General features: G+C 36.8%; 4 protein-coding genes across 4 annotated transcripts; all 4 read left to right on the top strand.

Annotated features, from left to right (window-relative positions):
• Positions 1 to 3: 3 nt before the first annotated feature.
• LOC307018459 (olfactory receptor 2AT4-like) lies at positions 4 to 957 on the top strand (the record flags this gene model as incomplete). The annotated part of the gene is made up of 1 exon (XM_079648694.1): positions 4 to 957. One exon carries the CDS (start codon positions 4 to 6, stop codon positions 955 to 957), a length of 954 nt encoding a protein of 317 aa, XP_079504820.1.
• A 6,645-nt stretch (positions 958 to 7,602) lies between these two features.
• Positions 7,603 to 9,961, top strand: LOC307019795 (olfactory receptor 2AT4-like). Its single transcript, XM_079650900.1, has 2 exons — positions 7,603 to 7,894; positions 8,059 to 9,961. The coding sequence occupies exons 1-2, from the start codon at positions 7,778 to 7,780 to the stop codon at positions 9,121 to 9,123; spliced, it is 1,182 nt and encodes a 393-aa protein (XP_079507026.1). The 5' UTR covers positions 7,603 to 7,777; the 3' UTR covers positions 9,124 to 9,961.
• Positions 9,962 to 11,181: 1,220 nt separating this feature from the next.
• Positions 11,182 to 12,599, top strand: LOC307019796 (olfactory receptor 2AT4-like; the record flags this gene model as incomplete). The annotated part of the gene is made up of 1 exon (XM_079650901.1): positions 11,182 to 12,599. One exon carries the CDS (start codon positions 11,182 to 11,184, stop codon positions 12,199 to 12,201), a length of 1,020 nt encoding a protein of 339 aa, XP_079507027.1. The 3' UTR covers positions 12,202 to 12,599.
• Positions 12,600 to 14,261: 1,662 nt separating this feature from the next.
• LOC307018458 (olfactory receptor 2AT4-like) lies at positions 14,262 to 15,281 on the top strand (the record flags this gene model as incomplete). The annotated part of the gene is made up of 1 exon (XM_079648693.1): positions 14,262 to 15,281. The coding sequence occupies one exon, from the start codon at positions 14,262 to 14,264 to the stop codon at positions 15,279 to 15,281; it is 1,020 nt and encodes a 339-aa protein (XP_079504819.1).
• Between the last annotated feature and the right edge of the window lie 705 nt (positions 15,282 to 15,986).

Here is a 15,986-nt window from a genome sequence, read left to right as displayed (position 1 = left end):
ACTATGTCTCCTGTTTTAAACGACTCTCTCATCATTCATCCTCCAGGCTTTTATATCATCGCATTTGAGACATTTCCCAACATCAGTGTCTACATTATCTTTCTAGCATTTGTCTATGTGGTTACACTAGTGTTCAATATTTTATTGATCTACATAATTGCCTGTAACCATTGCTTACACACTCCAAAATTCATGGCAGTTGTCAACCTGGCAGTAATTGATATTATCTTAAACACAAGCACTATTCCAAGCATGATAAAGACATTTCTGTTTAAGGACAACTTTGTTCCATTCAACCTCTGTTTGTTACAAATGTATGTTTACTACGCTTTTATATCTTTGGAGTCGTATTCCCTTGCTATACTTGCCTATGACAGGTTGATTGCAATATGTTTCCCTTTGCGTCAGAACGTATTCAACACACTGCCGATCATGTCTTGTCTTATCAGCGTTACTTGGGTTTACAGTCTGGGAAGAGTTGCATACAGCACGGCAATCATGACTCGGCTTTCTTTTTGCAATTCTGTCAGAGTGTTTAGCTACTTCTGTGACTATGCACCTGTTTTTAGACTCGCCTGTAATGATTACACACTACAGTGGTCAATCGCTTCAACTTCAAGCATGGTGAATCTGATGGGCCCTTTGACTTTCATCCTCCTGTCTTATTTCATCATTCTGGTCACCGTGTTCAGGATGAAATCACTAAATACTAGGATGAAAGCTCTCGCTACTTGCATTGAACACCTAGTCCTTGTTGCTGTATTTTTCACTCCTATAATCATAATTTTCATAATTGGTCTTTATGTGCGATCCATTGACCCGGACCAGCGCGTGTTGAGTCTGTCGCTGGCCTCTTGCATCCCACCCTGCATAAATTCTGTTGTATATTCTTTAAAAACAAAAGAGATCAGAACCAGAGCCCTGGCATTGGTCAAAAGAGTAAAAATAAGCCCTTAACAAAAAAATTTTTTTCCAAAAGCTATCATTGGAGAGTTATAATGTTCAACGGTATCGATTGTGTGCGTATGTGTGTGTGTCTTTGGTGGAACAAAAAGAGGGCTACAGTAAAGGAAATGGGAATGCTTGTGTCTGATTTATAAGCCTTTCAAAGCTTAAAGTTTAATATTATGTATCAATCATATTAATTCATAATATGTTTTTCTTATATTCTTTTTTATTTGATATACTGCTATTATGTTAACAAATTCAAGAGCATGAAATAATGCCGGAAAATATATTAGTGACTTATTATGACATAAAATATACTTGTTGTAAACTATACTTGATTGTAATTATTTGCAATGTGTTCATATGACTGCTCTGGTTCTTCTATGTGTCATATGGAATCCTCTTATCTGAAATACTTTGACTTTTTTTTTACTGTATCTCTTTTGTTTATTCCTCACCAATGATTTGGCAAAGCCAAATGTCCCTTTATGTGTGTTGCATGAAACAACATCAGAGAAGCATTTTTGACCTAAGTTTGACGATGTTGGCACAGGTTGAATTTTGTTTTCCTTTCCTAAATATGTGATGAAAAGAGTGAAAGGGGGACATAATGTAGAGGCATCTGTATTTGGGCTCTGATATGTAGGCATGCATTATCATTTTCAAGGATAAATATTTTAAACTTGTGATATTTAAAGATTAACTGGAGCGTACTTGGGAGGATTAATAAAATGCACAATTCTTCCTACTGTTGTATGTCTCCTACTATGAACCATGTCGGTAAGTGGTTCAATTGAAAATTCCAACATCGTCAGTAGATATCTGTAAATAATTTTTTTATTATTTATTTGCTGAAATATAAATATATATAATATATATAAACTGGCATTAGATATATAGTTCCATGTGGAAATCTATCAATAAACCTAAAAATGAATGTACAAGAACCACTTTCCACTGAGTGTTAGTGTTAGTTAGTGTTCTTTAGGAAGGCCTATAAATGTATAAAACAAAGTAAAAAACGTTATTTGATTAAACAAAACATAGTCAGAGGACACTGTCGGAGTGGCAGGTCAATGACCTCTGGAGTGTCTCCTGCAGCCATTAGAAAGCAGTTGAAGTTAGATGAAAAGAAAGTTTCACACAAGCAATTAATGTAATGCTCCGATTTCCCTCTGTTTTTAATTGCCATTATTCCTAATAAGTGCAACAGAGATTAATTAGTCTGATGTGGATTAAAGTAAAAATGTTTGTTCGTTAAAGTTGAGATCATTAATCTGAATTCTCTGGAGATGGCAACACAAGCTGGGCTAATTAGAACTATCTAGTTAGAAGAAGAATTGGGAGGGATGAAACCCTCTTTAATGTTCACACATGCATAGCACACAGCACACACAGGGAAATTTGGCCTCAGCATTTAACCCATCCTATAGTACCAGGAGTCTAGTACTAGGAGCAGTGGGCAGCTATTGTACAGCGCCCGGGGAGCAATGGGAGTGAGGGGGAAGGGGGTTGTCCGGTGCCTTGCTCAAAGGGACCACGGCAGGGCAGGAATTGAACCTCTCCAAGCAGCAGTCCACACTACATATTTTAGGTCTGGTTTGGGACTTGAACCGGCGACCCTACAGCTCCCAGTCCAAGCCCCTACTGACTCCAAGCAAAACTGCCGGACGACTAGTTTTGTCTTACCCATCGTGTTTAGTGATGAATTTCTCCTCTGGGAACATTTACCAACTGAAAAGTCGTTTAATGTGTTTGTCCCTGATTACTAAGTCTGTACACAGTTCACAAAATGACCAAAACATTTTATCTCACAATAATTGAACTCTGTATGCTCTACCTGTATTCAGCTGACAGCAACTTGATTGAACCATTGTTTCTAAATAGTCACACTTCAAAAAGGACCATAATATGAGTTCTGTTTTTTATTTGTATTATTTTGAATTTTTTGTTTTTATTTTTACCTTTGGCTTGTATATACGTGTACAGTATCTTAGAAACTGCCTCTGCAAATGTTATTGTGTGTCTGTGCTTGTCCCCCTAAAATAAACGAATAAATTGAAAACAATATATAATTTTTTTTCACTAATGAAACTGAATTGTCAAGAATCAGATCAATGCACCATATAAGGCACAACCTGTTTTTGTTAAGTGGTTGTTTTTTTTTTTATTAATAAATGTTAACATCTTGAACCATTATGAACCAGGCTGTAAAATAATGAGCCCCCGTGAGTGGGCCCAACATGTTTGTAACAGGCACGCTTTTTTATTCTTCAGCAGAGCCGGCCCGACCCATTAAGCGACATAAGCGGCCGCTTAGGGCCCCCAGCCACTAAGGGGCCCCCTAGCAAAAATAAATGAAAAATAGAAAAAATGAAAAGAAAAAAAAAATCTCAGTACACCGTCGCAATGATAAGTATGTTTAATTAATTGTATTAATATGGCTAGATTTCCTACTCTTAAAGGCATGTATTATATTATTGACTCAATAATACAATACATTAACCATGCTTTACCTGAACCTCATCATGACACTAGAGAGGACGGCAGGATTGTAATTTCCCGTGCTCAGTGAATGCAACAGAGGCAAGACACGAGCAACGAGAGAGTTCAATGGAAATAAACATCTGTCTTATTGGCTGACAGGTACCTATCCTGTGAGCTGTGACAATGATTAAAATAAACTGTCAGTCGGACTCAGAGTTTTTTAAGATGGATTTTTTTCTTAAAAAATACGACAATTCTCAAGTGGTGGCTCACACAACAACCCCAGAGCCACCACTTGAGCCAGGTAAACAAGGTATGTAAATGTCAGTAAACTTCCAAGTTATGCGAACATGTAAGCAAAGCATACATTACAGCTACGTTGACGTTACTTTGAATCGCGGGGGTAAGCTAAACCGTTAGCAAGTAGCTATAGCTAACCAGATATGTTAAATACACACTTTGTCATACAATCTAAATGTAATGTTTTTTAGCGTTACCTAGTGATTTAAAAGAAAGTTCTCTGGGAAATGTTGGCTTACTGTTTGACATGAAGCTAGAAGCTACCTTACAGTACACAGTTGATCCGGAGTCCTGTCAGTTAAAGTGTTTCATAGTTAGCTTAGCTAAGCATCAACCTAGCAATGAAATATATGGATGTTATGTGACAGTATTTCTGAGAAAAAGTCAGCTGAAATGGTGGAATAGTTGCCACTGCGTGTCAACAGCATGTTTCAACGTATTTGCAGCAGTAAGTGCGGCTGTTTGGCCACTGACGTTGCCATAACAACACCTGAATTTAAATATGCAACCTCTGTTGGTGACAGATTTTTGCAAGAAATTATAATTCTTCTGAATGATATTCCTATTGACAGCTAGTTTCTATGTGAACATTATGAGATGGACAGCCAGAGAGAATAAATGAAAAACAGTTATGAAATACTATATGTCAAAACAAGAATACAGTTTAAGTGATTTGTAAAATATTCATAAAGAAAAATCTGTTTAGAGTTCTGTTTCATATGGGTGTTGAGAGATGTATCCATAGATCTCTTCATTTTGCTCTCAAAGTGCACCAGATTGATGCTTTTAACTTCAATAGCTAAAAAAAAAAAAACCCTAGAGGAGGTTAGGTCAGGTCCACGGTGTTTACGAGGTTATTTATACAATATGTGTGCTTATGCTAACATTATAGACAAAAGTTGGTTCTGTGTTGTGTGTAGTGAGAACGCGCGGGGGGGCCGGCCGGCCCTAAGTCGAGGGCCGGCCCTGTTCTTCAGGTTATATGAACTACAGAACCTTCTATAGATATGCATTGTAAAACATTCACCACATAAGCAGTTTACTATGATAAAGTATGGACTACAAAATGATGATGTTGTTGCAACGATGTATTCACTGATATGAATGCTACGATGTATTAACATAATGACTTGAGTGTTCGGTAGGAAGCGGAGCTAATGACGAACGGATATCGACGGTTACTATTTACGGTTACACGTTCGTCCGCTGCTAAAATGTGTCCTCCGAGAAACACTTGCAGTTGACTGTGGTTTGTTATGAGAAGTCTAGAGTAAAGTTTTGCAGGCTATGGAAAAATAATTCCAGTGTCTCAACGAAAAGATCGCTCAAAGAGAATAAACAGGTAAGAACAAGGAAGGGTTACGTAAAAATGTGTGTTTGCTAGCACCTCTCTCGATACTGTTAGCCTACCTTTGAGCTAAGGTTATTGAATGTATTCTCTTGTTAATGCAGCTACATGACAACGACGAATGTTTACTGTACTTACGTATACTAGCAATATTTTTTTTAAGGAAATCCACGTAAATTAACAGCCCTATTTCAAAATTCAGCTCTGGTACTATAACAGGTAATCTAAGCAAAGTCTAGCCTGCTTAATGTTAGTTTAACTTTTAAATCTAAAACCACTCGTTGTGCAAAATGTCTCCCATAGAAGTGAAGGGTATTATTGGTCCGTCAACATGTCAGACCAATGTTGCAGCTGGTCGAGGTGAAGTTCATTTCAGCTATTCATCATCATATTTGTTAAGATCATTATATGTTTTGAAACTGTGAGTCTGTGTAGTGGAGTGAAAGTATAAGTGCTAATGTCGTGACTGTAGAAGCTAGTTTTAGGTCGGATCCTTAACAGAAATTCACTCCAGTCTTCTTGCTCAGTTTCACAGACTGTCAGCAGCTAAAGGACTTTTAGCTCACATTCGAGTCCTTGATCTTAACTACAAGGTTTCACTTAGGGACCATCAACAATTATAGTTAGAGTGACACAAAATCAAAGTTATGTTCATGCTTCCTCTCTTATATAATATATCTATATATATGTCTTATGCTCACCGAATTATTATTACTGATGTGTCAATAACTGATTTTACATGATAGAAGATAATACATTTTTGTTCAATAGCTTCCATTTCATGTGACCCAGGGACTCAGAATTCAAATATTATTACCTCAATGGAAAAATAAGACACACCTAATTTATGTTAGTGTTTTTATCTATTCTATATGCATATGAGGCATTACTAGTTTTCATTGTTTGTTTTTATATGGGGCTGTAAAAAAAAAGAACTGATTTGTCCCTGTTAAAATGAACAGCAAAGACACTTGGATAGACCTACTAGGATGCTTTGTGGTTTTTCCTAAGACTATTTTATTACCTGTGTATTGACTGTCTATTGCTGAAATCCAGCTAAATGCAATGTAATGTAATATTGAAACCATTATGTGTTATCCTCAGCAGAGCAATCGAGTCAGCACAGGATGGCGTCCCCCCATGACCGCAGCCGTAAAGATGAAGATGAGGATGACCCCGTTGATCGGATGATATCCCGCACTGGCTGTGCAGAGCAACATTACGCTGTGCAGGAGTGCATGGCTGAACACCAGGACTGGCGCATCTGCAAAAGTCAGGTCCAGACTTTCAAAGACTGCATGATGAATTTCCAAATCGCCCGGAAAGAGCAGCTGATGAAGCAGCGGCAGAAAACCTTCCCTGAGTCTGCTCCGAGCTGAACACTGTCTGGGATGTGTTGAGGGCATGCAAATCAAAAGACTGTACCTAATCACAATATTGTTGATTAAAATAAAGTATGAGCAGCTACAAAAAAAAACACGACTTGGACTTTCATGTTTGTGTGGTCGATGGCGCTATGGATAAATAGAGCTAATAGAATTAAAAGTGAGATTATGCCAAAGAAAGGTTTGAGGACATCTAATAACTTTATTTTAAATGTTTTATCCAGCAGAGAGCACAGGGAAGTTCTCTTTTTTTCATTTGTCACTTTAATAAGCAGAAAATGTTTAACATATCCTTTCATTATAATTGGATACAAACACACTGTCTGCTGTCACAAGAGGCCACAATGGTACAATAGTAGTATTATTTGAACAGACTGATTTAGGAATTAGTTGACACGAGTTACCATAAAGTTGTCATATTGTGTGAAGATTAAAGTATAAGTGCAGTGTTACTGCAACATCATCTCTGGTACAGAAATCATGTCCGCAACACAGCAACTTAGTTTTATATTGGGAAGCATTGTATCCAAACATTAGTTGAGTTTGAGTATAAAATAAGCTTAATCAGAGTAAGTTGCAAACCTGCTCTTAAATTGTGGTAAAAAAAAACACGTTTAATCCATGTTGGTGTACTACAACTACAAAAAGCATCGGTTTGTTTTCTCATCAGGAAAAGCAGACCGGCTCAAACAAACGATTTTTAAATCATCATCCTCACGATCATTTAATGTATCATATGTTCGCCGAATTGACATGAAAGCACTAATAAATGTAGTTTCATCCACTTGAGTTTACAACTACAAAAATAATCGATTTGTTTTTATATCACATCCTACGGGAGGAAATTCAGCAGCTCTCACTACCGATTTTTTATCCGAATTTAATCATCATCTTCACCACGATCATTTATGTTTATGTTCGCCGAATTGACATGACAGCACTGACAAATATGAATATACTGTAGTCAACTTCATTAAAACGTTATTAACGTGCCTAAACTCAGTAATTCACCATTTCTACGCATGACAACCATAGACTGTATATATGATGACAACACACTTTGTCCGTGTTTGGCTCTCCCGCCGCACAGTGAAGCGTTCCCGCATTGACGTCACTTCCGGCTTACCCCAAAACTTCAAAATGAGTCGAAGGAATTTCCCCGCGATGTTCGAAATTATTGATATTTATCTGAACGGTATCGCATCTTCTTTTTTAAACTGAAGGTTCGAGATGGCTAGTAGCCCAATATTTCATTGCACAACAGTTGTTCTTTAATGACTTCTTTAGCTAGTTTTGTCTCAAGAGATCAATGAAGGAAGTATATCTTCCCCTATACACAGGACAGACGTGCAGTCATGTGTTTGCTGCTTTGAGATTGCAGCACTACGTTAGAGCTGTTGCTCAACGATCATTAAGAGACTATCAGGTACAGTAGGACACATTCACAGATTTCTTTCAGCATTTGTACATTTTTTAATTGACTGAGAATGTCTTATATATACACTACAATATTTTAATTTGCTAATTGAACCAGCATATGGTTTATAACTTCTATAGAGGTCTAATGTACAATATTTCTTTGTTCTTTAGAGAGGAGACCTTTTCAGCAGAGATCGTCCGGTGTGGAGATCTACTATGTCTTTTCTCAGGACTGTTTTAAATGACTCTAACATCATCATTCATCCTCCAGGCTTCTATATCATTGGGTTTGAGACTTTTCCCTTCATCAGTGTCTACTTTATCTTTCTATCGCTTGTTTATGGCGTCACAGTGCTTGCCAATTGTTTGGTGATCTATGTAATTTTCTTTAATCGTTCTTTACACACTCCAAAATTTCTGGCTGTGGTAAACCTTGCAGTAATTGATGTTATCCTGAACACGTGCACTATTCCCAGCATGATAAAGATATTCCTTGTTAAAGACAGCTTTATTCCATTTAACCTCTGTTTGTTACAAATGTTCGTTTACTATGCTTTTATATCTTTGGAGTCATATGCACTTGCTATACTTGCCTATGACAGGTTGATTGCAATATGTTTCCCTCTGCGTCACAACTCCATCAACACAATGCAGAGCATGTCATGGATTGTCGGCGTGACTTGGTTTTTTGCTATAGGAGCAATCACATTTACAACAAGTCTAATGACTCAACTGTCTTTTTGTAATTCTGTCAGAGTGTTTAGCTATTTCTGTGACTATGCGCCTGTGTTCAGACTCGCCTGTAACGATTATTCAATGCAGTGGGCTTCAGCGTCTTTCCTTACCATTTTGATACTTGCAGTACCCTTTTCTTTTATTCTCCTGTCTTATATTTGCATTCTGGCGAGTGTATTCATGATGAAATCTTTAGACAGTCGGGTGAAAGCTCTGGCCACTTGTGTGGAGCATATCATCCTTGTTGCTGTGTTTTACATTCCTATTCTTACCATATTTTGCGTTGGGTTTTATCTGGGTCTGATCGACCCAGACCAGCGTGTGCTGAGTCTGTCGTTGGCCTCTTGCATCCCACCTTGTGTCAATCCTCTCATATATTCTTTGAAAACCAGAGAGATCAAAATCAGAGTTCTGGGATTGGTAAGAAGAAATACAATTGGCACACAACCAACAAACCCCCCAAAAAACAATCCTTTTAGGGTTTATAAAACACAGCAGTAAATTAAAAAAAGGAACGATTGGCAGTAGTAAGTCAATTGATTTACTAGTATGCTGTTGCTGGTATCTCTAATATTACTTCGCTAATCTGTACTTAAGTAAAATTCGACATTTCTATCATAACAGTTTTTCGTTATATCTACTGTGTGCATTTCAGTGTTAAAAAAATGAACGGAAAACAGCATGACTATAGCTGCAGCCTTGAGGCTCTGTTGCTCCTCATCACTAAAGCAGGTTATGGGCAGACAGCATGCATGAGCCACACAAAGGAATCTCAAAAGGCTCAACTCTAAAGGTTCATTGTTTTGTTTTGTTTGCAGGTTTTGTGTTGTGATGTGCTATATATTTAGAGAACCTTTAAAGATTTGGTGTTGATGTTGTTTGTAATTACTCATTGTCAGAACTTTCTACAAATTTGAATGTACTTCAACTGCTTATATATCTGATGTTGTGTGACTGATACAAGTGAATATTGTTTTATTATGTTTATTTATACCAACAATGAAGTTTAAAAGTGAAGTAATTCATCTTCCACGTATATATGATTTAAAAATCTGTAAAAAACTTAAGCATTAAACATGTGGACTTCATGTACCTGTGTACTTCATTACTGTTCAAATCATTGAATCTTGGTTTAACTTTGTTGTTTTGGGAATCTAGTGAATCTAACGTGTTGAAAGAAAACCCGATTACAGACCTTGTTTAAGGATGAAGAAAATAAAATGGCCATGCAGATGAATGTGAGATTCACTGACTACTTCACAGATTGAGTAACCCCGGTGAACCTTCAACATGAAAACTGGCCTGTACCATATCACCAAATTACAAGGTTTGAATATAATCTATCACACTAAACACTTTAATGCTAAAATAATAGCTAATGATTCAGAGAACAAGTATAAATAAACTCCAAAACACAATTGAATGAATGAGCTCTTAATACCATCTTTACAATTACATATGATTCACTTGCACACGCTGTAGAACATAATGTTTCAAGTAAAAGATTTTATAAAATAAAGTCTGTTATTGAATTGATTTGAATTCAACCGTAGCATCGAAGTTCTAGTCACACATGCCAAAGGAGCATGACAAGGCCAACAACAAGACCAAAGATGACACATTATATCTGGAGTTTTAGTGTTAATAGGAGTAAGCAACATAAGACTTTTAGGCAGTGTAGAAAGACCAAGACAACCGACCCGGCTGCTGGCCTGGAAAAGGGTACTTTAAATGAAAGGACCGCTTTCTAAAAACTCCATAGAATAATGGGACCTTTAACCTCCGTGTTGAATTGTGTTTATTCAGATCAGTAACAATAACAACTGAGATTAATTAGTTTGAAGTTTGCACAGTAAAAAGTTTTCTTGTTAAAGACAAGGTTATTAACAGAAACTCTCTGGTGACGGCATCACAAATTAGGCTCATTAAAACCATGGCCTGTTTAAGAAAGTCAGCATAATGCATGTTGTTTCCAAACTTTCTGAAAGTTGTTTTGTCTCAATAATGTATTGAAAAAGTACATTTACAGAAATCTAAATAAGCAAATGATTACACAATAATGCTTATTACATGTATGTGACCAAATAAATCAGTGAGTCAAGTGTGGTTGGTCCTGAATTCTCCATCTAATCACAAGAGGTACTTCTCATCAGTGAGGGCAATAAAGTGCTTGTGAACTGAGCTTAATAAGTTTAATGAAAAGAAAAAGTAATGCCCTGATCTCTGTGGAACAAAGTAATATCATTAAAAGGCTTCTTCTTCTCAGTATCACTAGAAAGCTTTATCTCTGGAGATCAATAAGGAAAGTATATATTCCACTGTATGAGGGGTCGGACAGTTAGAGTCAGAGTTACTATTGATCCAGGGTCTCAGGTAAGCTTCATGATTAACTATCACATAACTATTTTAAACACTGTTAAGTTGAATTGTATTTATGAAAATGGCATGATAATTCTGCATACAGTATGAGGCTTTTCAACATCTACGTGTGTGATGTGATTTATTTCCTCTTTATCAGACCAGAGAGCCATGCTCCATCACAGGCTGTGGAGATCTACTATGTCTTTCATCAGGACTGTTTTAAATGACTCTAACATCATCATTCATCCTCCAGGCTTCTATATCATTGGGTTTGAGACTTTTCCCTTCATCAGTGTATACTTTATCTTTCTATCGCTTGTTTATGTGGTCACAGTGCTGTCCAATTGTTTGGTGATCTATGTCATTTGCTTTAATCGTTCTTTACACACTCCAAAATTTCTGGCTGTTGTAAACCTTGCAGTAATTGATGTTATCCTGAACACGTGCACTATTCCCAGCATGATAAAGATATTCCTTGTTAAAGACAGCTTTATTCCATTTAACCTCTGTTTGTTACAAATGTTCGTTTACTACGCTTTTATATCTTTGGAGTCATATGCACTTGCTATACTTGCCTATGACAGGTTGATTGCAATATGTTTCCCTCTGCGTCACAACTCCATCAACACAATGCAGAGCATGTCATGGATTGTCGGCGTGACTTGGTTTTTTGGTCTGGGAGTAACATTATTTACAACAAGTCTAATGTCTCGACTGTCTTTTTGTAATTCTGTCAGAGTGTTTAGCTATTTCTGTGACTATGCGCCTGTGTTCAGACTCGCCTGTAACGATTATTCAATGCAGTGGGCTTCAGCGTCTTTCCTTACCATTTTGATACTTGCAGTACCCTTTTCTTTTATTCTCCTGTCTTATATTTGCATTCTGGCGAGTGTATTCATGATGAAATCTTTAGACAGTCGGGTGAAAGCTCTGGCCACTTGTGTGGAGCATATCATCCTTGTTGCTGTGTTTTACATTCCTATTCTTACCATATTTTGCGTTGGGTTTTATCTGGGTCTGATCGACCCAGACCAGCGTGTGCTGAGTCTGTCGTTGGCCTCTTGCATCCCACCTTGTGTCAATCCTCTCATATATTCTTTGAAAACCAGAGAGATCAAAATCAGAGTTCTGGGATTGGTAAGAAGAAATACAATTGGCACACAACCAACAAACCCCCCAAAAAACAATCCTTTTAGGGTTTATAAAACACAGCACTAAATTAAAAAAAGGACCGATTGGCAGTAGTAAGTCAATTGATTTACTAGTATGCTGTTGCTGGTATCTCTAATATTACTTCGCTAATCTGTACTTAAGTAAAATTCGACATTTCTATCATAACAGTTTTTCGTTATATCTACTGTGTGCATTTCAGTGTTAAAAAAATTGACGGAAAACAGCATGACTATAGCTGCAGCCTTGAGGCTCTGTTGCTCCTCATCACTAAAGCAGGTTATGGGCAGACAGCATGCATGAGCCACACAAAGGAATCTCAAAAGGCTCAACTCTAAAGGTTCATTGTTTTGTTTTGTTTGCAGGTTTTGTGTTGTGATGTGCTATATATTTAGAGAACCTTTAAAGATTTGGTGTTGATGTTGTTTGTAATTACTCATTGTCAGAACTTTCTCAAATTTGAATGCACTTCAACTGCTTATATATCTGATGTTGTGTGACTGATACAAGTGAATATTGTTTTATTATGTTTATTTATACCAACAATGAAGTTTAAAAGTGAAGTAATTCATCTTCCACGTATATATGATTTAAAAATCTGTAAAAAACGTAAGCATTAAACATGTGGACTTCATGTACCTGTGTACTTCATTACTGTTCAAATCATTGAATCTTGGTTTAACTTTGTTGTTTTGGGAATCTAGTGAATCTAACGTGTTGAAAGAAAACCCGATTACAGACCTTGTTTAAGGATGAAGAAAATAAAATGGCCATGCAGATGAATGTGAGATTCACTGACTACTTCACAGATTGAGTAACCCCGGTGAACCTTCAACATGAAAACTGACCTGTACCATATCACCAAATGACAAGGTTTGAATATACTCTATCACACGAAACACTTTACTGCTAAAATAAAAGCTAATGATTCAAAGAACAAGTATAAATAATCTCCAAAACACAATTGAATAAATGAGCTCTTAATACCATCTTTACAATTACATATGATTCACTTGCACACGCTGTAGAACATAATGTTTCAAGTAAAAGATTTTATAAAATAAAGTCTGTTATTGAATTGATTTGAATTCAACCGTAGCATCGAAGTTCTAGTCTCACATGCCAAAGGAGCATGACAAGGCCAACAACAAGACCACAGGTGACACATTATATCTGGAGTTTTAGTGTTAATAGGAGTAAGCAACATAAGACATTTAGGCAGTGTAGAAAGACCAAGACAAACGACCCGGCTGCTGGCCTGGAAAAAGGTACTTTAAATGAAAGGACCGCTTTCTAAAAACTCCATAGAATAATGGGACCTTTAACCTCCATGTTGAATTGTGTTTATTCAGATCAGTAACAATAACAACTCAGATTAATTAGTTTGAAGTTTGCACAGTAAAAAGTTTTCTTGTTAAAGACAAGGTCATTAACAGAAACTCTCTGGTGACGGCATCACAAATTAGGCTCATTAAAACCATGGCCTGTTTAAGAAAGTCAGCATAATGCATGTTGTTTCCAAACTTTCTGAAAGTTGTTTTGTCTCAATAATGTATTGAAAAAGTACATTTACAGAAATCTAAATAAGCAAATGATTACACAATAATGCTTATTACATGTATGTGACCAAATAAATCAGTGAGTCAAGTGTGGTTGATCCTGAATTCTCCATCTACTCACAAGAGGTACTTCTCATCAGTGAGGGCAATAAAGTGCTTGTGAACTGAGCTTAATAAGTTTAATGAAAATAAAAAGTAATGCCCTGATCTCTGTGGAATAAATTAATATCATTAAAAGGCTTCTTCTTCTCAGTATCACTAGAAAGCTTTATCTCTGGAGATCAATAAGGAAAGTATATATTCCACTGTATGAGGGGTCGGACAGTTAGAGTCAGAGTTACTATTGATCCAGGGTCTCAGGTAAGCTTCATGATTAACTATCACATAACTATTTTAAACACTGTTGAATGGTTGAATTGTATTAATGAAAATGGCATGATAATTCTGCATACAGTATGAGGCTTTTCAACGTCTACGTGTGTGATGTGATTTATTTCCTCTTTATCAGACCAGAGAGCCATGCTCCATCACAGGCTGTGGAGATCTACTATGTCTTTCCTCAGGACTGTTTTAAATGACTCTAACATCATCATTCATCCTCCAGGCTTCTATATCATTGGGTTTGAGACTTTCCCCTTCATCAGTGTCTACTTTATCTTTCTATCGTTTGTTTATGTGGTCACAGTGCTGTTCAATTGTTTGGTGATCTATGTCATTTGCTTTAATCGTTCTTTACACACTCCAAAATTTCTGGCTGTGGTAAACCTTGCAGTAATTGATGTTATCCTGAACACGTGCACTATTCCCAGCATGATAAAGATATTCCTTGTTAAAGACAACTTTATTCCATTTAACCTCTGTTTGTTACAAATGTTCGTTTACTACGCTTTTGGGTCTTTGGAGTCATATGCACTTGCTATACTTGCCTATGACAGGTTGATTGCAATATGTTTCCCTTTGCGTCACAACTCGATCAACACAATGCAGAGCATGTCATGGATTGTCGGCGTGACTTGGTTTTTTGCTATAGGAGCAATCACATTTACAATAGGTATAATGACTCAACTGTCTTTTTGTAATTCTGTCAGAGTGTTTAGCTATTTCTGTGACTATGCGCCTGTGTTCAGACTCGCCTGTAATGATTACACAATGCAGTGGGCTTCAGCTTCCTTCCTTACTGTTTTGCTCCTTGTAGGCCCCTTTACTTTTATTCTCCTGTCTTATATTTGCATTCTGGCGACTGTATTCATGATGAAGTCTTTAGACAGTCGGGTGAAAGCTCTGGCCACTTGTGTGGAGCATATCATCCTTGTTGCTGTGTTTTACATTCCACTTCTTACCATATTTAGTATTGGGTTTTATCTGGGTCTGATCGACCCAGACCAGCGTGTGCTGAGTCTGTCGTTGGCCTCTTGCATCCCACCTTGTGTCAATCCTCTCATATATTCTTTGAAAACCAGAGAGATCAAAATCAGAGTTCTGGCATTGGTAAGAAGAAATACAATTGGCACACAACCAACAAACCCCCCAAAAAACAATCCTTTTAGGGTTTATAAAACACAGCACTAAATAAAAAAAGGACCGATTGGCAGTAGTAAGTCAATTGATTTACTAGTATGCTGTTGCTGGTATCTCTAATATTACTTCGCTAATCTGTACTTAAGTAAAATTCGACATTTCTATCATAACACTTTTTCGTTATATCTACCGTGTGCATTACATAGTTAAAAAAAACAAACGGAAAACAGCATGACTATAGCTGCAGCCTTGAGGCTCTGTTGCTCCTCATCACTAAAGCAGGTTATGGGCAGACAGCATGCATGAGCCACACAAAGGAATCTCAAAAGGCTCAACTCTAAAGGATCATTGTTTTGTTTTGTTTGCAGGTTTTGTGTTGTGATGTGCTATATATTTAGAGAACCTTTAAAGATTTGGTGTTGATGTTGTTTGTAATTACTCATTGTCAGAACTTTCTCAAATTTGAATGTACTTCAACTGCTTATATATCTGATGTCGTGTGACTGATAAAAGTGAATATTGTTTTATTATGTTTATTTATACCAACAATGAAGTTTAAAAGTGAAGTAATTCATCTTCCACGTATATATGATTTAAAAATCTGTAAAAAACGTAACAATCATTAAACATGTGGACTTCATGTACCTGTGTACTTCATTACTGTTCAAATCATTGATTCTCGGTTTAACTTTGTTGTTTTGGGAATCTAGTGAATCTAACGTGTTGAAAGAAAACCCGATTACAGACCTTGTTTAA

This window comes from Notothenia rossii, assembly GCF_949606895.1.
Source record: "Notothenia rossii genome assembly, chromosome: 9".
Classification (NCBI taxonomy): Eukaryota; Metazoa; Chordata; class Actinopteri; order Perciformes; family Nototheniidae; genus Notothenia; species Notothenia rossii.
This window is presented reverse-complemented; position numbering and strand designations above follow the sequence as displayed.

Bases quoted from the DNA above. Each gene is read 5' to 3' on its own strand.
- LOC307019795 (XM_079650900.1), top strand. From the start codon at position 7,778: ATGAAGGAAGTATATCTTCCCCTATACACAGGACAGACGTGCAGTCAT. The intron at 7,895-8,058 runs GTACAGTAGGAC...TTTGTTCTTTAG, and splicing joins GATCATTAAGAGACTATCAG to AGAGGAGACCTTTTCAGCAG.